The sequence below is a fragment of the Vigna angularis genome, chromosome 3 (assembly GCF_016808095.1).
Source record: "Vigna angularis cultivar LongXiaoDou No.4 chromosome 3, ASM1680809v1, whole genome shotgun sequence".
Classification (NCBI taxonomy): domain Eukaryota; kingdom Viridiplantae; phylum Streptophyta; class Magnoliopsida; order Fabales; family Fabaceae; genus Vigna; species Vigna angularis.
The window spans coordinates 37,389,835-37,411,970 of record NC_068972.1 but is presented as its reverse complement, the minus strand read 5'-3'; the positions used below and the strand labels follow the sequence as shown (position 1 = coordinate 37,411,970).

Below are 22,136 nucleotides of genomic sequence, written 5' to 3'. Positions count from 1 at the left end.
TAATTATGACAATAAGATAATTATGGCAAGCATGTTTTGAAATGAAGTCACTTTTCGTTTTTACAGGTATTTTATATAGTGCCGTCAAAATGGGTTAAAATCCGTGAGTCAATTTGGTTCACTACGGGTTTGAAACGAGTTGGGTTGAAAAAAAATGTGAAAATTTTGATGTGAGCCAATTTTGACTCGGCTCGCTAAGAACCTGACTCATCCAAGTTGAACCCGTGGTGAGCCGGGTTGGCTCACCAACCCACCTATTTTTTGTATTGAAATCAAATTAATTAAATTAATTATTCAAATCTTATTTTTTTTATTGAAATCAAATTACTTAAATTAATTATTCAAAACGCACCACCTTTACTTCGCAGTAGAGTTTTTCGTGTTGCGTTGTTCTGTTGTCTATCCAAAAGTTCCTCTCTGCTATATATCTTTGTTAACGGCAATATCTAGTTTCTTGGTCAAACGGTTGTTTATGTCTCATTAAACTAAATTGGCAAAATTTTATGCTTGATAGCTTAGAATATATAACAATAGAGTTCTTTTGTTTCATTTTCTTTTATATCAATTGGTCCAATTATTATTGTTTCAATTTGATCGATCAAAGTAACATGTTATAAGAATCTTAAAAGAATAGGGTGAAAAAAAGTTAAGTGAGCCAATGAGCCAACCCGTTTAACCCACCAACCCGTGATGGGTTGGGTCGGGTTCAAATTTTTTCGGCTGGTTAATAAATGAGTCGGGTTGGGTTGACTCACTAAGTAGCCAACTTATGGTGGGTCGGGTTGGGTTGGGTCGGGTTACCCGTTTTGATAACTCTAGTATTTTATAACTATATCATAGAAAAATTTATTTTTCAAGATACAATATTGTGGAAAACACTTTAACAATAGTTAAATAAGACATTTAAATTATTAATATTGTTATATTAGACGTAATTCAAAGTTTGGATAATTCACGATGATTTTAATCTTATTTAAACATTTTAAAAACGATGGCGATCCTAGATTATAACTATCATTAAAAATTTAGGATTTGCTTGTGAAGGTTGCATCAGTTTTTTGTGGACTATTCGCAAAGAATGAACTAGATTTTATGTAGGTCATTTACGAAGGTTTGACGTTGCAAAATGCCACAATTGGAGGGACAATAGCATTGGAGTGAGAAGGAGCTTTGAGCAATGCACGTCATGGTGCGAAGATCTTTATAGGTAGCAGAGGTTTCGTGGCATGGTGCGATGGAGCCTTGCAAGTGAACCAAATGTGCAATGTGGTGTTGTGGAGCTTCTTCAAGTATGACAAAGCTTCACAGGGTGGGGAGGTTTTGTTCGTACGGCGTGGATGCGAGCTAATGGTAGTTGCGGCAAGGCACATGAATGAATCGCGACACAAATAGAACGTGTGATAGTGGTTGTAAACCTACAATGTGTAGTAGTAGGGCATGCGAATCCAAACGGCAACACAAGCGACTATCGCATATGACATTAGACTGAGCGACAGTGATAATGTGGATGTTGAGGAGGCTAGACAATGTTAGGAACGAGAGATAAGAAGATGAAAACGAGAGAAAAAAACAACACATGTAGTTGCGAAAAGAAAAATTGGAATATCAAAAGTCGATGTAGGATTTTTAATGACGTAATAATAGGGAACCATCATCATTTCTCCACTATGCCACTTTTAAAGACGGTTGTATAAAGCAATTGTTGTCGTTTACGCCCCTTTTAACTATGGTTGTTTAGGAATTGTTGTTAAAAACTTTGCCAGAATTTCAAAAATGTCATCGCAATTCATTTGACAACGTTTGTTATTTAGCTGTTATTATTTTATCTCATGGAAGTTTCTTTTTTGCACTAGTGATAACTCTCAAAGAAAGAATATAAAAATAAATACTTCTTACTAAGAGAATTTCACAAAAGTTAAAAGTTTACAAAGAAGATACTTTTATTTTACATTTATTAGACGATGTATAGAAATTTCACTTAATGAAGGTTATTCAATAAGCATAACACATTAAGTTCATATGAAATCATTAGTTGATTATGTGTGGATTTACTTTTATAAGCATCTTGAATAAAATCATTGAGGAATACATGTAGATATTTTGTCCACGTGTCTAAATTGTACTTGAGGTTGGTAGCATTTTAAGTAATATCATTCGATATTGCACTCAACTTGCTATGACTAAAGAACATTTCACTTTGAACATCTCTTTCTTGTACTAGCAACAACAAATTTATCATACAATTTCAAAAGAGTACAGTGTATTGTGTCAAAATCCTCATGAAGATTTGATGTGAGCATGAAATAATTTTGAAAATAAAGAAAAATACAAGGACAAACATTAGAAGTGCTTAAAGAAGAAATTAAGAAACAAATAAATTTGTAAATTATTAAAATATTCTTAAATTTTCTAGAAGCTTTTAGAAAATTAAAAAGTGGACATTTGAAATTGAAATAAAGTAAAAGGCACATGCATTATATTAACTAACATATTATTAAGGTAATTAAGTACATTTATATGTCTAATTACCTTTATATGCCACTTTCAAACACATTTGAAGGTTTCAAGGTTGTAAATACATTTATAATTCATTTTTGAGAACATCTTATGGTCATAACTTTCATGTGTCTTTCTTAATGGCGAACGTCCAAACACTTGAAAAGGGACTTAAATGTGTTGTTTCCTTTTATTTCATTTTCAAGAATATGTGATGGTCGTAACTTTCTTTATGTGTCTTTATCAAAGGAAAACTTTCAAGCACTTGAAAAGAAACTTGAATGTGTTGTTTCCTTTTATTTCCATTTGTAAAGGGTATTTAAACTCCACTCTTCGAATATGATTTCTTCCATTGAACAATTTTCACTTGAATATTAAATGTAAATAGTTTTGTGAGAATATTTTGAATATCTTGAGATGTTAAACTCTTTTTCATAAATTCTTATTTTGCAGAGCATCTACAAGTAGCTAATCTTACTTGCACTTATCCTTTGAACTCTTTTTGAAAAGGTCATTACTTTTTAGTTTTACATTATGCAACATTTCTTATTCTTTAGTGAACAAAAGTTTTGAGGTTCCAAGTGCTATTAATGAAATTTTATTCTTCAACACCTCTTTAAATTGATAGATCCCACCTTAAGGAACACATAAGGATTTGTGAGTTAATTGTCAAAAAATCACTTAACCACAGATGATGAAAAACATGAATCATAACACAAAACAAGCTGACACTCACAGTATCATGCCATCTCAACATTAGTGTGCATAGAGACCCATTGTCAAAGGAGCACTCAATGACATAATTTGGCGGTTATGTCTAACAATCCCTGAAACTCTTTGTCTTGAGAGTGTTAAGCGATGAAAACCAGCGCTCATCGCCAAGGATATGGGAGGCCATTGACTTGAGTGCGATCAGCGGCAGAAACCATTATTCAACGCTTTGGCACGAAGTTTACCAATGACTTTGGATTTCTAAGTTGTGGTGTTCAACGCCACATCAAATGTTTCATGAAAATATGATATTAACTTGTTCAACTGCTCAATTTGGTATCCTTCTGTTATTTGTACTCAAAAACTATTTTCAAAGCATTTTCTACTTGATACTAATGAGACCTATTGCACAAGTTATGAATTACATATTCAATCACATACCAATATATGTTAAACCATAAAATTATTAATGTATATTTTAGTTTCTAACACAACACTTAGTATAGCATGCCAAGGAATAAATTCAATTTAGTTACAATTGTTCACACTTAAATAAACTCAATTTTTAGCCAAACCAATTCATTTCAGATTTCGCAATACCACCACCAAATCCACATTTTTTGACCATATTTCAATAGATTAAACCGACTTGCAATCCTAAATATTAAATTGATCATTCTACATTACCTACTTATTTTACTTAATACAAATCCATTTCAACTCAAAAATCATAATTTTTTTCATTAGTTTCAAATTTGGCTCATATTAAATATACACATATATAAAAAAAGTTAAAAAAATAAAATAAAAATAAAAATAAAATTTTACGAATTCACACATAATATCTAAAAACATAACATTCACGTCAATTTAATAAAAATACCAAATTAAATCGTTCTAAAAATTACAAAGACTAAATTAAACAATAACAACAACAAAAATAAAAATGAACCAATTGAACAAATAGAAAAGTAAATTTATATTACTATTATTATAAAATTGAAAATAAGATGTTAAAAAAATATTTATATAATATTCAAATTCACAAAATAAACATCAAATATACATATAAAAGTAGACTGATCTGAGCTTACAAGTGTATATTAACAAAGTTAGACATTATTAAATATACCTACTTCATCAAAAGGTGTACTAGTTATAACATAGGTTAAATTGGCATCTTCCTTCTCGAATGAACACTTTGTTCACATTATTAAATAATTGGTGAAAAACATTAATGTTTAGTTTAATTTACCAACATTGATATGTCCTCTAACTAGAAGAATACACCGCTCTAACAAAGGTCACTTTCATCTTCCCTATATATAAATATCTACCTAAGAATTCAAGAACGAAGACAACATTTGCACGATTTATCTATTAGCTAGAACTTTAGCCATTCAATTGTTTAACCTAGTGTGAATATTTAATCTTCAAAAAAAAAAAAGGGTGAGTAGTTTAGTAAGACATGCTATGGGTATCTACATACTACACTTGCGTTTCCATTATCTTTTTGGTATCCATAGAAAAATATTTTTAAATTTTTATATACACAAATATTTGCAAATATTTTTTAACTTTAAATAATATTATTTAAAAATAAATTTTGAAAATGTAAATTCAGATAAAAAATAAATACCTACTATAAAATATTGGTACAAATATATTTAGTTTATTTAATTTTTTAACACAATGAAAAGTATTACTGTTTTAGTACCACAACTTTAATTCCAGTAATTTTGTTATTGTTAAACGTACCCTAGTACATTATTAACTTTGAAGAAATTACTAATGATTTTAAATTTACGGGTAAATTTTTTTATTACATATTAACGTTAATTTTCTTCTTAATAAATATAAGTGACAATTACTAAAGGTAAATACATATTTAATTACCTTAAATATCAACATAATTCAAACACAATTAAAAGAATTAATTTTTTTTACTAAAAATATAATTTTTTTTCGTATTATACTAATAAAATATATCAGAATTTATTATACTAAATAAATTATTTATTCAAAATATAATAACATATCATAATACTTAGATATAAACTTTATTTTATTTAATAAAATTTCTCAATAATATCTATTTAAACTATATATATATATAATGGTTACAAATTTTCTAAAATTTATTATTTATATTTATTGGGGTTTGTTAATTTATATAAACTTTAAAAGTATACCAAATTTTATTGACAAAAAAATCTTCATTTATAAAAAAGACATGCTTTAAACATGAATATTTTAATATTTTTTATTTTAATAAATTTTATTTTAATTTAAAATAAAAAAAATTAAAAATTATTCAAATACTTTAACTTTAAAATATAAAATTCATATTATATGAAAATATTTTTTTAATTAAAATTTAGTATACTTTAGATATTAAGTTAACAAACCTCTTATTTAATATACTTCACACCACGTGATGTTTATTAAATAATATATATATATATATATTAATTAGTAATGATAAATTTAAATTTAAAATATATTTAATAAATATAATTTGTGCTCACATTTATACGTTACAGGATAAATAATAATATATTTTAAGTATTAGGTATTATAGATACTCTATTCATATTTACATTACAAATCATATTTTTAGTATATTAAAAAAAAGTCTAATAAACTAACGATGTGAATATGACATTACCTGTCTTGAAATAATAGAAATATAATATTTAATATATATATATATATATAAAATATTACGTTAAATTAATAATATATTGAATATTTAAAAAAGAAAACTATAGATATATGTTATTACATAAAATATCATTACTTTTATTCATAAATATTCGTTTAAAATATTTCTTTAAATTGAAAAAGAAAACCTATAAGTAAAACTCTTTCTTATTATTTGAAATATGGTCACACGTGTAATAGTTTAACCGAAAAAAATTAAGAGAATAAATTAGAATGCCACTTTTGAAATCTAAATAATGAATTTGACCAATTTATGTGAAAATAATAATAAATAAATGTTAAATTCGATAATCAAATTCATATAAAAATAGTAAATAAAGTATGTGAAATAAATAAAACGAAATTATATTTATTAAGGAAATTAAAATTATTAAAGAGAAAAAATAAAATGAGATTATATTTATTAAGGAAATTAAAATTACTAAAGAGAAAAAATTAGTAAAATTAAATGCTTTGAATTGACTGCACATCCAAGTGGCACTGACTGTCTCATGATTTGGAAGAGCCTCGATTTGACGTTTGACTTGTCTTTTCCCTCCTTTCCTTCTCTCTTCCCAACCCACATTCACACCTTTTCCTATTCTTCCATACCATATAATTTTACCACCTTTTGCCTTGCCTTTTACATTTTTTAAAAAATAATAATATTTAAGATGAGTAATTCATTAATATTTAAAATTTTTATTTAACTTTGACTAAATTTTATTAAACTAACATTATGAATTAATTGACTCAAAAATACTTTTATTCGCATATGAGCAATAAGAATCTAACACTACATGTTATCAAGGACAAAAATATGAATACGACAAAAGTCATAATCCTTGAGAACATTAACTTGTAGTTGAAAATAAACTATATCTAACTAGGAAAATAATATCCTAGAAAATTATAAAATAATAATTTTATTATATTTGAATTTATACCATTTTCAATTTTATTCTTTAACGCGATTTGACACAATAACATTCATTTCGTTTAAAAAATTAAAACAAATATTTGACATTTTATTTTAGTTCTTCATCATTTTATTCTTTTCTTGTTTCATTTTATCTTCACCAGTTTGACGTGTACCACCACAATAAATAGGTTGATATCAATCTTTTTCTCGTATAACTAAACATGATTAAGAAAATTAGAATGTGCTTACAACACAATATTTCACTTTACTTAAGGTGAGTATTATCTCATTCCTCGACCGAATGCATAAGTCTGGCATCAGTCGACAGTCCAGCCATGACAAGTCAAAAATCAAAATATTTCATTTTGGATAATATAAAAAAAAAATTGACTAGGTAGGTTGGACGAGCAAGCTACGTTGGTTGGCTAGACAAACTAGATTCTAAAATCTATGAGCATGAGCATGGCCATGGCCTCTGATCATGTCGCGTCTATGAAATTACAAAATTCAAAAAATATGTGAAGCTTCTTTATGACCTAAATTCTTTAACAACAATTGTTGTTTGCTTGTTGATAAGAAATTATTGTATGAAGGGAACGAAAATATTAGTCACATCCTTTTTGGTGTTTGATTGAGCGTGTGTTTTGACTTATCTGTATTTTTTTATTCAATTCATTTGTCGATATTTTTGTTTCAATTCATTTTGTGGATATTTTTGTTTCGATTCATTTTGTGAATTATTTCTTATTGTTGAGGGTTTTTGTTTTGATGCCTGATATTTACATATATAAATTGTAGAGATGAGCTTTATGACAATATTTTAAAATTTTAATTGAACACTAGCAAGATGGACCCTGAGTAGGATGGGATGGACGAGCTAGCAGGATAGATGAGGCTGGTTGAGATGGACAAGCTTGTCAAGATTGACGAGATGGTCAGGCTTATGGGAATGGACGGGATAACGGGATAATTAGGATGGCCTAGATAGACCCAACTGATGGGATGCCCAAGATAGACTAAGTTGGGAGGATGGATGAGATGGATAGGTTAACAGGATAACTAGGCTGACCAGGATAAACGAATAGATGGGATGGCCAGGATGGAAGAGGTGACGGGATTGTCGGGATATACTAACCTGATGAAATGGATTATGTTTACGGGATGACCGAGAGGAACATTGGACAAGCCAATGTGATGACTATGATGAACAAGCTAATGAGATGTTCAAGATGGAAAAGTTGACAGGATGGACCTACGTGACAGGATAAACGAGATGTACTGGTGACTAGATGACCATGTTGATCAGGCTAACAAGATGGCCAAGTTGGACGAAATGAATAAGTTGACTTGATGGTCGAGATGGACCAGGCTAGCTAAGATGGACAAGTTGGCTAGGTGACTAAGATGAATCGGGCTGACGAGATGGTTAGGATGAATCGGACTAACAGATGACCAGAATGGACGGGAGAAAGGTGTTGACTAGGCTGACGGGATGTTCAAGTTGGACTAGATAGAAAAACTAATGTGACGACTAGGATGGACGAGTTGGTTGGGCTTGTTGAGATGGATAAGATGGACAGAAGGACTAAACTGATGGAATGGATGGGATACGTGGGCTAAGATGAACTAACATGATTGCTAAGATAGACCAGACTGATGGACTAGCCGAACTGACAGAAACCTGTTGACCAAGCTTATGAGATAACCATGATGATTAAGCTCACAAGATCACCATGATAATTGTTGAACAAACTTACAAATATTAAAATTATTTATACAAAAATATATTAATATATTATGTTTTAAATTTATTATTATTAAAAGATAAATGGCTTAATATCATTGTTGGTTTCTATTTTTGTTCACTTTGTTCGATGTGAGACTCATTATTTTCAAATGTTCAATGTAGTCTCGTATATCATAATTTATGTTCAATTTAGTCCTTTTTGCTGACAACGTTTAAATCATTAACGGCACAATATCCAGGTCAGTCATCAATGAATGTGTTGTTAGCTTTTTTTATACACGTGAGAAATTAAAAGAAATATGGTATTTGAGAGTGGTTTTGTTGGAACCCTAACTCCAAATCGCGAGAAATAGAACCCAAAAACGCAAATGTCAAATTCGAAACTCAAACCCCCAAATTGCACCAACAATCTGCAAATGAATATCAAGAACACATGAAATTCCCAAACCATAATATCAAGAACACAAGGACTTTTCAAAACAACACCCAATTTCAAATTTCAATTCAAAACCCTAAACTGAAACGCCAAAACATAAAGGAACCCAAATTTTATGTATCAGAAAACAATATTAGAAACCCTAAATTACAAGATTAGGACCACGATTCTCTCTATTGTCGTTATCGGTACCCCTCGCAACGCATCACCTACGCCAGCCACCGCGACATTGTTCGCACCCAAATTGCGTCCACCTTCGCGGGTTGCTTCAAAGGGGAAAAATCTACCACTACGAGAATGTGTCTTCGCGCCGTAGAGACGCTGTCGCAGTGGCACCTATTGAAATGAGGGAAACACCGCACTGGAGCCACCGAACCTGGCCTTTCCTTCTTACGAGAATCCCAAGCTAGAACAAGGAAAGAAGAGAGGGAAGAAGGGTTCCCTGATGAGTCGAACCCACAACAGAAAAAAAGGAGAAAAATATCTCCTTACGTGATGAAAGGAAGGAGGTGGACGGAGGAGGTGGACTCCAACAAAATTACTTTCAAATACTAGATTTCCTTTTAATTTGCCACGTATATAAAAGAAACTAACAACTCATTCACTAATGGCTGACCTAGATACTATGTTATTAACGATTTAAATATCGTCAGCAAAAAAGATCAAATTGAACATAAATTACGATATAAATAACTATATTAAACATTAAAAAAATGAGTTTCATGAAAAAAATAGAGACCAACAATTACATTAAGCCAAGATAATTTAAAAGAAAATTAAAAGCTCACGCGTATGTAGATGAACAGACTAGCTGGGTTATAAAGTAACAACAAATAATAAATTTAAAATTAAACCAAATTTATCAAAAACTATAGTAAACTGATATGATTGGACCTAAAATTTCTTTAAGTGATACAAAATCAATACCGAATTAGTAAAACCGGTATCAAACCGTTAAAAAATTAATTTAAAGAAAAATAATAATAAACTACAATGTTTAAAAAAAATAAAAAAACCCAAAATATTAATATTTTTTTATTTTGCACAGAATTTTTTTATTCTGAATAAATATCTATACGTGATTGATTTTTCAATTTAAGTTTACAAAATTATTTAAAAAGTTTTATATGCATTTAAATTATAGAAGCTATAAATCTGTTTTACTTTTTTACAGAATAAAAATTATGATATTATGCTTTTTTAATATTACATTTTATATTTTTATTTATTGAAATAATTTTATTCTAATTCAGTCACTATAACAAACTTTTTGATTAATAAGACTAAAAATAATTAATCACTATAACTACTAATTTAGATACCAATTTATAAACTAAAAATGATTAATAATTAAAACAATTTCTATCATAAATAAAAAGTTATAATTCATCTTTAAAAATATATCTAAAATAGTTTCTATTATGAATTAGTCTCTGGTCATTAACACAAATTATTAAAGTTTTGACCATAAAGTTATTGATCTCGATTTAAAAAACTAAAGTTTTAATTAGTTTCTAAACATATTTGTTGTCATTAAAATTAATCATTGTTAATGAATATTTTTGTAGTGACCACCCATGTATCCTATTTTGTAACATTGGTCAAACAAATTATAAATTTTGACCTATTATAACATATGGGTCCAATCAAACCTGATTTGAATAGATCAATATTAAGTTTTGTTAGAAAAGTTTTGACTAATTAAAAAATGAATGAAATTAAATAAATTTATTTAAACTGAAGTATAATTTGATGTAAGTGAAATCCATGTAATGTGATGAAAAAATTGAGGTAATGTTTGAGTTGTTGAGGAGGTGCATAAAAAAAGAGGTAGGTATGATTATTATTTGAAGGAAGAAGAAGTAAGGTTGAGGCAGTTTTGTGTTGTTTGTCGATGCCAAATTGGCCATCTTTTCAAACTGGGCAATGTCTAATCGAGTTGACTGAGATGGAAGAACCAAAATCTTTCTCCTTTCATCGACAAATCAAATTGGATGCGTTCATTTGACCATGACTAACAACAACAACCATTGTCTTTTCTTCCTCAAACTGAATAAACTCAAACGTTAAAGTTATGAAAAAAATTAACATTGGTAGAAGAGGAGTAGATATGTACTATGTTGTTATTGGGAAACGATGGGAAATCCACATAAGAGAATGAAAGTTTGGTGGAGAGGGAAAGTCAACTCATAACCTTTTTACATTGACCCATTAACCAAATTCTTTCATTAATATCACATTCCACTACTCAATCTCTTTCACAAAAATACCCACATTTTCGATTTGAGGACCACAATTTCTCATTTGGTCAACCAGTTTTGACTTGCTTAAATCATCCATAATGGAATACGATTTGACTATTTCATTTTCCTGCCTCACATACCCACAAATTTTCTTAGTCTTTCATTAAATTATTGCCCTTACACTTACCTAATTTCTAATCATCTTACTCTATATTTTCAAACTATATCACTTTACCACAATAACAAAACTCAACTCATACGGAAAATTATCTTAAACTTTATATATATAATTTATGCAAATTTTTTAACATTAGTCCCTTTTCAGGGTCACCATTCACTCACCTTTCTATTTTGATTATTCACACATTTTTTTTATACTATTTATGTCTCTCTTTTAACTTAACTTTCACTGTACCAAAACATTATATTATCAATGAAGTTTTATTTCACATCAAAAAGTATGTCTATAAAATAATATTTATCGACAAATTTTACTAAAGAAAATAAATACATCAATAAATAAATTTTATTGATGAATTTTACGATTTTTATTGATGAATAATAAATTTATTCGTAAAATTTGTCAATTATTAAAAAAATTTATTATCATTCAATATCTTTTATGATAAATTATGGTGGTAAATTACGTGTCAAAATTTGCACTTTAGCTTTGACCATATAATTGTAAAATTTGATTTTTTTATAGATCTTTTTATATGTCGGTAAAATACGGTTATACATAAATCTATTAATATTTAATTTTTTTTTATAGTTCGACCAAAATTATTAATTTGTAGATAAATTCATAAGTAACTGTATTTTTTAAAATTAATTAGTAATTTTATTAATAAATTCTATGTTAAATGATTTCGATTTTTGTAAAATATTTATCATAAATTTAATAGAGACAAGAGAAAAAAGAAGAAGAAGAAGATGAGAAAAAGTAAAGGAAAAAAAAGAGGAAAAGATAAGGAGAGAGCGAGAACAAACACAATGACAATAACAACAATAACAATGAAAAAGAGAATGAAAATAAAAGAGAATAAAAATGAGAAAAAAAGAAAAACAGAAAAAAAAATGAAAAAAGAAAAAAGAAAAAAAGAAATGAAAACTAAAAGAAAGACCAAATCATTCTATTTACTGATAAATTTAATTGAAAAAAAAAAGAAATTGTCCAAAATTGCCGGTAAATATTTACCAACAGAGTTTTTGTTATTGTTAATTACCAATGGACTCTCTTATTAATGAATAAAACTTATTGCTAAATATTTATGAATAATTCTTTTATAGTATGTAAACAACAATTTTATTTTACTAACGCATTGTTGTGATTACTAATAAATTTTAACGGTAGATAATACCAAACAGCAGGGGAGCGCTGTTTCCTTTTACCTTTTCTTTGGTCTGACTTTTTTAATTGGGTTTCTAATCTCACGATTTTGGAGATCTGAATTGAGGATTTCAGTGTTTATTTTTTAATTAAGATTTTTATTCTTCTTTTCTAGATTTTTTAATTGAGTTTTGGAGTTCTGATCTTGTGTTTTGTAATTATATTTTTTTATTAACTATATCACATGATAGTTTTTTTCATTCTCAATATCTTAAAATGTTAACATATAATATTTTACCATTATATGACAACATTTAAGGAGATGATAATATAAAATAATTGTCACATCACATAATTAACAGAAAAACTTAATTACAATTATTTGAATGAAAAATTTTAAAATTTGAAAACTCAAGAAATTATAAAAATTTAATAAAGACTTGAAATTTAGTTAAGTTATATTATATATATATATATTAAATAATTTTTCACTTTTTATACACATTAACTAAAATATCAGGAAAAAAATCAATAATTTAAGCTTTTTGAATTATATTCCACTGTACTTTCAATAATTTGTAATGGAGATGGTGTAAAGTCTGTGATTACCCAAAGAATCTCTCTTTGGAATGGTTTTATTTTTCTTTTATAGTTTTGGTTTGTAGCCATTATATGAGTCAGAGCTGACAAAGAAGAACAACAACAGTATTAGTTAAATATTTAGTTAAAGGAAGTAAAATGAAGCACAAATTACAAAGTTATTTAAAAACTTGTCTAGCCCCATCAACATCAAATAAGCAAAATTCTGATACATTTTATTTAATATTTTATATTTAATATTTTATATTTAATATTTTTGTTGAATATCTGTGATGTGAGTGATGGTTGGTGGTAAGAAGAAGTTACAAGTTACAGCAGTGAGAATGTGAAATGATTTGAGAAAGTTTGAAGTGACATTTTGGAAAAAGGCTAAGCCAAACAGAGCATTATTGAGAATAGCCTTTTCACTCTCTCAAAACGGTTAACATTAACATTTTCATTCTTTCTTTCTCCATTTCACATCTCAATACTTCTTCCTAAGGACAAACCTACCATTTTCGAACCTAACATCTACAACCAAACAAAAACATCTTTCTTCTTATTTCACACACATACTTTCAAGATAAAATTATAACCTACATATCTACACTTTTAAAAATTCATTCACCTTCACATTAAATACATTCATTAAAAATTAATTATTTTAAATTTAGGTTATAGTTTTGTTTACATCATCCAACAAATTTTTACACTCCCTTTATATATATAAAACCCACTTTAAATATTTGTTGTGATTTATGACATTATTTTTTAAGTGAACTATCTTATATATGTTTTGAGATGTAATTGAGTATTTTTTTTTTTTAAAAAAAATATCCTATCATATGCCGCACTGATCCTTTTAGAGGTTTACAAAACTAATAAAAACATAAAAGAAAATTTTAAGATAATAGAAAAAGAGTAGGGGAAGGTATTGATATGCATGTTATCTTTAAATTGCTGTAAAATATGGTTAAGAATACAAGCAAAATGCATCTTAAGTTGAACATTACTTTTAAGGATTTATCTACACTACAAGAAATTTTAAAATAATATGTTGAGACTTACGATACTAACAAGAGCACAAAAAGAAATAACTCAAGATAAGATAATAAAAACAAGAGAAGTAAAATTTATAAAAATAAATAAATATTGGTGAAAAAAAAACATAATTACAAATCCATAATTTTTTAAGGTGCACTTTAAAGCTTTAAGAATATAAGATAAATGTTGGTTTATGAATGTTTTTAAATGAAAGAACTATACAATATAAAACTTTTATTCAATAAGTTTCTCTTTTTAACGTATACTTTTTTCATGCATAAAAAGCTTCTTTATTTTTTTCCCTTTAAAGTTAGCTTCTGTTATATAATAAAGTTCACCTTTTTAAATACGGTAAAGGCAAGAATAAAAGTAAGGCAAATTATTTTATGCTTTTAAGACTTTGGTTGGTATAACTCAAATTAGAAATGTGTATTGACAAATGAAGCATTTTATAACATAAATAGTAAAAAATTTATATTTCAAGTGATTAAAATTATTAATAGTGAATTTAATTAAAAACCGTTACGTTTTTTAAGGCAACCCTCTTGTTCATACTACCTCCAATATTTACATATTCAACTATTAAATGAAGAATTTCCATGCACTACGTTTAGTGTATATGACTTCGATATAGAAGTACAGAATTAATTTTCTGATACATTAATGAAGGAAGAATTTAAGAAAATTTAAATTTTTATACATAAATATGCACTAGTATTAATAACTAAAATCATTTTATAAACTCCAGCAAGTGAAGTAGAGATACGATTTTTTAGTTCATAGGACAAAGATTCAAATATTTACTAAGTAAATGCAACAATAATTACAGTATCTCGGCCAAATAATGAATTTTCCCATTTTAAATTTTTTTTAATATATTTAAACTCTTTTATACTAAAACTAATTTTGTTTGGGTCAATCAGCTCAAATTTCAAAATAATTTTTCGATAAATAATTTTACCTTGTTACATATGTGAAGTTTAACATATTGCGTAAATTTGAACAACTTACTTTACTTTCAAAAATATAATACCCAAACTATCTATTTATTTCAATAAGATTAATAATAATAAACAAGTACATATCCCATGTATAAGCTGTAATTTTTATCTAGACAAACATGATTATCTTGAAATCGTTTATTAACAAATTACAAGTTTTAATTAAGAAAGAGATCTTACTTAGTTCGTTTTGGAGTTTGTCTTGTATTTTTTTATGAATTTGGTGTGTAATGATTCTTTTACACTATTTAATCATTTTTTAATAATATTTTTTATATAATGACAAATATTAGCTATATTTTCGGATATCAGTGAGATATGAAGATATATTATAACATCTAGCATGAACTTTTTATTAAAATTTTAAGAAAGATCTTTATGATATTGTGTTCCAATAGTTTTGGTCAATATAAACAATGACACCTAACATTTTCATCTGTTTTCTGCCATTTTCAAATATATTTTTTATTCTATATCTTGTGCACTGGTTTATCCTCTTCCAGTTTGAGCATCTTTTTAACCCTTCTTTTGTTGATTGTTGGGCTTTAGCCCTTTCTTCACCCGATCTTTCAACTGGGTGTAGAAATAAATATAGGAAGCTCAAAAAAGTAAAATTCAATCTTGGCACAGAACCTCTGGTTTTTGTGTTCTCTTTCTCCTTTCAAACATACCATAACACTTGATGAGTGACAGAAATATGTTTGAGAGCACTAAGTTAATAAACGGTATATGTTTGATACCCAAGGTACTAATATCTTGAGGAAAAAAATATAGATACCAATTGGAGTAATCCCCATTATTTCTTTCGAAAGGTCTTGCATCCGATGTTTATCATGACAAGAAAAATGTTTTAGAAATCTCAAACAACTTGTGGAATAACAATTGAACGCAAAAAAATGAAGTATGATGGTCATGATTGACGCTTATCAGGCAGCAATTCATACAACTATATCAAAATATTTTCTCCTCCAGTTCCCCCCAGCACCCTTTCTCTATGCTTCCTCTTTCAGCACCTCTATATGTACATACATCACAATTCTTTAAGCTTCCGAGTCCAATGCATCTGGCTGGCAGGCAGGCAATAAACTGAAAAATTGAATATGCATAATAGTCCAGATTGTGCACCAGATATTTTGCATCTCGAAGTTCCAACATGTATGTGACTGCAGACAAGAACTCAAGGTTGAATGTGTAATCGACGTGAAAAATATGGACAATTTAGACAAATAACCAACCCAGAATTTATATGGTGTGTGATTGCGCGAAGAGCTTTTCCAACATGTTATTTGAAAGGATCCTATTGGGGTCCAGGTCCTTTCTTGCTTTATTGTATGAATCCACAGGAAACCTCTTTCTTAGCCTTGCTTGGAGAGCTGCAAGTTCCTTCTTATCCTTTGGAACCTAGATATAATATGCACAAAAATTAAGTAAACTTCAGTGTTTAAACCCTTTCATTCAGCCTAGGTTCAATGATAATGATTGAGAACAAATATCAGATTATTTAGGGTAATCATGTCCAAATACCATGTTCGACCATTTTTCATTATTTATGATAATTAGATGATTACCTCAATCTTAGCCCAGTGTTCAAATGCAGAGTAACGATCCCATAATGTCGCCTGAGTCAGATGCCTGTAATGAAAGAATTCTTCTGTTATATCCTTCCTCTGCCGAGCATCCATGGTAGGGAGGTACATGATTATACCCACCTGAAACAACATAAAAACTATTAATAGTCGATACAATCTTTCGAACAGCATAACAACATTGAAATTCATGGAAGGAGCCAATGAGTTATGTTAGATTACAATTAATTAAGAAAGTGAAATTTAAACATAACTCAACTTCACCAAACAAATTTAGTGACGTGAAGTTTGTATCATCCTATATATTATAATTTGACTATATCTCTTGTCATTGTGGGATATTCAACACACTCTCTTATGCCAAGAACTAGGCATCTCGAGTGTAGAGCAAGAGAAAACCTGATTACACATAACACAAGACCCAACAAGATTGACTAGGATAGGATCTCAATGACTTTGTTATCATTTTAAGAAAGTAAAATTTTAATCTAACTCAATCTCATAAAACTAACTCAATAAGGTGAAGTTTGCATCTAACAAATTCAAAACCTTAAAATTAAAGATTATGAATGACATTACTGTGGGCAGTTGACTAAAATTAAACTCAAGTAAATTATATTTTCAAAAAATAAATTCTCTTTCTCCAGACAAAAAATGCATATCTAGAGAAGCTGCTGAAGTTTTTCAATTAAAAAACCTCATTTCATCTTTTCTCTAAAAGTTGCTAAAATTATTAAAATCCCAAATACACCGCCAAAAGTTTCATTATACAAGATATGAACAGAAAAGGAAGTAGAATCATCGTGATAAACATGGAGCTACGCTTACTTCATATGACCAAGTAAACAAGTTCACCCATCCTTGCTTAATAAAGAATTTGGAACTATCTGTATGAAACAATTATCCAGGAAAGAGTTTTATTACCCAAGAAAATATATCATCCTCAGATGGGCTTGAAGCAGGACTCAAGGGACTCCTACTGCTCGCTGTCCAACGTTGCTCAATTGGAGCAGGTGCAGGTATCTCTTCATTCTCTATAAGTTGCTTCAGCTCTTCAATGTATTCAAGGTCTTTCATGCTTGGATTAGCTAGTTTTCCAGCTGGGAAACATGTCTCCGATACCCACTGTTGGCCTCCACAATCAAAGCCCAATATTTCATCACTCCATCCAACCCTGTAACCTTCTGACTTCCGCCAGAACTCGGCCTCAGCTTGATTAATGCTGATGATGTGCTTTTTATTGAGAGGATCCAGGGCAATTAGTTTATCTCTTAATTCTGTGAAAGAAAGTTCATCTATTTTTTGTTCTTCTGCTGATTCACCCCTAGATCCTCCTGCTCTGTATAAAATAACAAAAACTTATGCACATCTTGATATAGAAAAGTTCATAGTATGGCACCAATTAAAGAATGGCACATTTCACAAGGGAAATATAAAATGAAAACGGAAGTGTTTGGCAGCAAGCTACTAATATAAAAAGTGATTAAAACGGTAGCAAAATCACAGGAATATCAATGAGATCACAGCACTTTTTCAACACCTCAGATCAATATGCAAAATACATTAACATTTATCAGTCCCTGCCTTACTAAACTACACGAATTAGTAGGAAATTCACAGGCCTACAAAATGGAAACAGTTCTAAATCTTTAGTAATTCCTTCAATATTCTATTTCTACCTCTGAATGTAAATTTAAATCATATTCAAGACACAAAAAGAAGAAATGTCACGTAACAGCATCTAGTGGCTTTTATTAGGTGAAAAAGACTCAGCAACACTTTCTTGCAATGGCTACTCCAGTACATCTAACAAACCAAAATAAATTGATTAATCTTACAATCAACAGTGAAGGTGTAATTGTACCCATATTTCTGGAGGGACTCCCTGTAAAGGTCACGCACATGCTGTATGGCTTCATCTTTAGTATACTGTGGTTTAAACTTGGGAGGACCTTTCCACTTTGAAACAGGATTGCACCGCACAACCACAACAGTGTCGGTGTAAGGGATATAAAGGTACTTCACATGCTTATTGTCAGACAACAATTTCCTGCATAAGATAGAAAAGGGCTAACAATCAAAATCTTTGGAGGCAGATCCTTAATACCGAGTCACTCTTTTATTCTTATTAATATAAACATTACATTGGTCATCCAAAATTAGCTTTCATCACATCAATAATTCTGAGAATTTTGTGCAACTAAACTAGTCCTTCAAAGATTGCAAATAGTTATAAATCTGTCCTTTTATATCACCACTATGTGTAGCATTCTAAATTTTTCTGGGACAAATTTAGTGACAAAAATCTTTAAAGAATTAATATGATGACACTGTAATATATGGAGGACAAACCAAGGAGGGATTTTCTCTCATTGTCATTTTTATTATAGTTGTTGGGGAGTAAAGTAACTTTTAGATCTTAGTTCCATGTTACAGAAAGATAGTGTAACAAACGTGGTAATGATAAAATTCAACATATCTGTTACTTGATTGATGCACCAAATGAAAAAAAAAAATAAACACCAAAAATAATTACTTGTGATTTCTCTTTATCTCCTTCATGGTTGAGACAAATGTGTGCTCCACAAGCTCCTGTCGATCAACACATTGAAGGGTGACTTCAGCCACAACTCCAAGTCCTCCAAGACCACATCGAGCAAGATAAAACAGCTCAGGATCTTTATCTTTCGATATTTCTATAGTCCCTTTGGCAGGGGTGACCAATTTCATGGCAATCACTTGTTCATCAATAGGAGGCAACTTTGCACCGGTGCCATGTGCACCAACCTAGAACATGAATGCAAAGCCTTTTACTTTATATGAAAGATGACAAGGTGGTCAAGTATTAAACGACCCCAAACAGAAAAATTCAACCAGGAAGAAAACTCTGATACCCATTTTAATCACTTCTTGCATAATACATGGCACGATAAATACCTAAGAATCACATATAATTTTTCTTAGGAAAATCTGATATTGGTTATCTTGGAATATGGTTTTGCATCTAAATCACTTCAACAAAATTGGCATATAAAGTGAAGATTATTCCTATTTATGTATGTTAATTTGACCATAAAACTACTGCATCGATGTTTCTAATACACCTCACTGCCAACATTTTATATATCTGAGTATGAAATTTATAGGATAAAGTTCTGATACCATCTCACAATTTGACTTTCGTCCTAACTCAACTTTCTAAAACTAATTGTAAGATAAAAATGATCTAACAGATGTATTTAATTTAATCATATTACGCTGATGTCAGAACTTCATCCTTAAGCTAATGATAGCAATTGCTTTGATAGGCCCAACAACAACCTATCTATGATACTGCCTTACAATTTGAATTCAAGCATAAGTCAATTTGAGTTTATATTCCTAATTTGGTCATATCACTGGTCAGAGCCGATCTCCGAAGTGTGGCTAAACATAATAAAAGAAGAACCTGAATGATGCCACCAATTTGTTGCTCCCTAATCGAAGCAAAATTCTGCAAGGTAAGACCGTGGTCCTTGAGTCCATCCACAAGCTGCTGCACTCTGATCCCGGCCTGCACCCTCACAGTCTTACTCTGCTTGTCCACTTCCAATATCCCATCCATCAGCGCCAAGTTCACCATTCCGACCCTCGAAAGCCCAATCCCGTTCGGCGACAGCCCCGACCCGACCGGACGGATTCGGGCTCTCTTCTCGTTCGCCTCCCTCACCACGCGCTCCAGCTGCTCCACGTTCTCCGGCTGGAAGAAGTTGCGAGTGTGCACCTCGTGCGTCCCGCTCCAGTTCGACACCGTGTGCAGGTCCTCCGGCAACGGCGCGTACCGGAAGATCTGCGCCTTCTTGTGCTTGGCATCGTCCGGCAGGGGGAAGCTGTAATAGGTGGCGGCACCGCAGAAGAGGAGCAGCGCCGCGTAGCCCGCGTACTTGCGGGTTTCTGCATCGGCGGAGGAGGCGGGTTCCGGCGCCGCCGAAAATCGGCGGAGGAGCACGGAGTGCGAATGTTGGCGAGTGAGAGCGACGGTGCGCTTCAGAACTAGTGTTCTCAGCATGTCTGCGCTCAACTATGATGAGCAAACAGAGAAGTGATGGAATTTGAGTTAATTATCCATTTTAAAATTCTACTAAAATTCTGGAAAACAAAAAATACGGCTAAAATGAAATTTCTCTTTTTGTTTAGACTAAGCAATTTTATAATACACATTGTATTATAAAAATACCTTATTTGCATAATTCATTCACTTGAGTTCTATAGAACATGGTATATAAACCCTAGATTTTGTTTTTTTTTTGTGATGTTGGTGCTTTTGGTGACTATCTTCCTTGTGATTGTTTTCCTTTACCTAATTAGTTTCTTTTAATTCCAATGCATTTATCATGTCACCAATGTCTCAAAATATTTGACACCTTTCACTTTTTAAAGGTCCCAAATTTATTACAAATGGACCTTTTAAAGAAAAAAAAAATCTGAATAGTCTAATATGCTAATCAAGTTCAAAATTTGTCCGGATATGCAAAGGAAAACGGCATAATTTTATGTAACGTAACTACTTGAGCACTTAAATTAAGTTTAACAATTATATCCCATGTATGGTGTTAGATTTTTTATTGGTGGGACTTTATATTTATATAATGTGATGGTTCGTGACCACTTCTAGTCAGAAGGAGAAGATTTTATTGATGGTAGATTTAATTAAATACAACGCTCTTTAAACATTTTATATTAAATGCTTATACACTCACCAATTTACAAGTGGGTTAGTACTTTTCTCCTAGAAAAAAATGTGAGCTTTTATGAATAAAATACCAATTTAATATTATATATACAATTAGTTTAATATTAGGAAGGCATTCATTCATAAACACTTGTAAGCATTATTATGCTTCAACTTTTAAAATCTTGTAAATAAGAATTGTATTTACTTTCAATTTATTTTAAAAAAACAAATTCAATTTTACAAATTTATTTTCTAAAATATGAAAGAATATTAAATCAAATATAAAATATAAAATATAAAATATAAAATTATGTTCTCAAATTAAACAGATAAATAATTTTGCTTGTACTGTAAAGCAGTATTTTATATATAAATGGGAAAAGACAGATTTTGATTTGGCGAAAAAAAACGGTTCTTTTAAGTGTCAACATGTTCCTTGTAATGATTGTTAATATAATAATAAAATTAGTAAATTAAAATATTGAGCTTCTATAACTCATGTTTAAAAGGGAAAAAAATTGAGTAAAAAATTCATTGACTCATTTATAATTAAAATGAATAATTTTTTTTATCAAGGAGCTAATAAGTAGCTACTAATTTGAACTTTTTTTGTTAATCATAATA

At 29.7% G+C, this 22,136-nt stretch overlaps 1 protein-coding gene across 1 annotated transcript; it reads right to left on the bottom strand.

Moving 5' to 3' along the window:
* Positions 1 to 15,968: 15,968 nt before the first annotated feature.
* Positions 15,969 to 21,047, bottom strand: LOC108326445 (L-galactono-1,4-lactone dehydrogenase, mitochondrial). The gene is made up of 8 exons (XM_017559956.2): positions 21,015 to 21,047; positions 20,247 to 20,858; positions 19,335 to 19,585; positions 18,663 to 18,848; positions 17,723 to 18,137; positions 16,781 to 16,921; positions 16,448 to 16,613; positions 15,969 to 16,375 (listed from the first exon to the last, which is right to left on the bottom strand). Exons 1-7 carry the CDS (start codon positions 21,030 to 21,032, stop codon positions 16,455 to 16,457), a joined length of 1,782 nt encoding a protein of 593 aa, XP_017415445.2. The 5' UTR covers positions 21,033 to 21,047; the 3' UTR covers positions 15,969 to 16,375; positions 16,448 to 16,454.
* Between the last annotated feature and the right edge of the window lie 1,089 nt (positions 21,048 to 22,136).

What these genes read in the sequence shown, in the direction of transcription:
- LOC108326445 (XM_017559956.2), bottom strand. An exon ending in AGGATGATATATTTTCTTGG is followed by an intron (nt 16,922 to 17,722) that starts GTAATAAAACTC and finishes ATGTTGTTTCAG; the next exon opens with GTGGGTATAATCATGTACCT. An exon ending in AACACTGGGCTAAGATTGAG is followed by an intron (nt 16,614 to 16,780) that starts GTAATCATCTAA and finishes TATTATATCTAG; the next exon opens with GTTCCAAAGGATAAGAAGGA.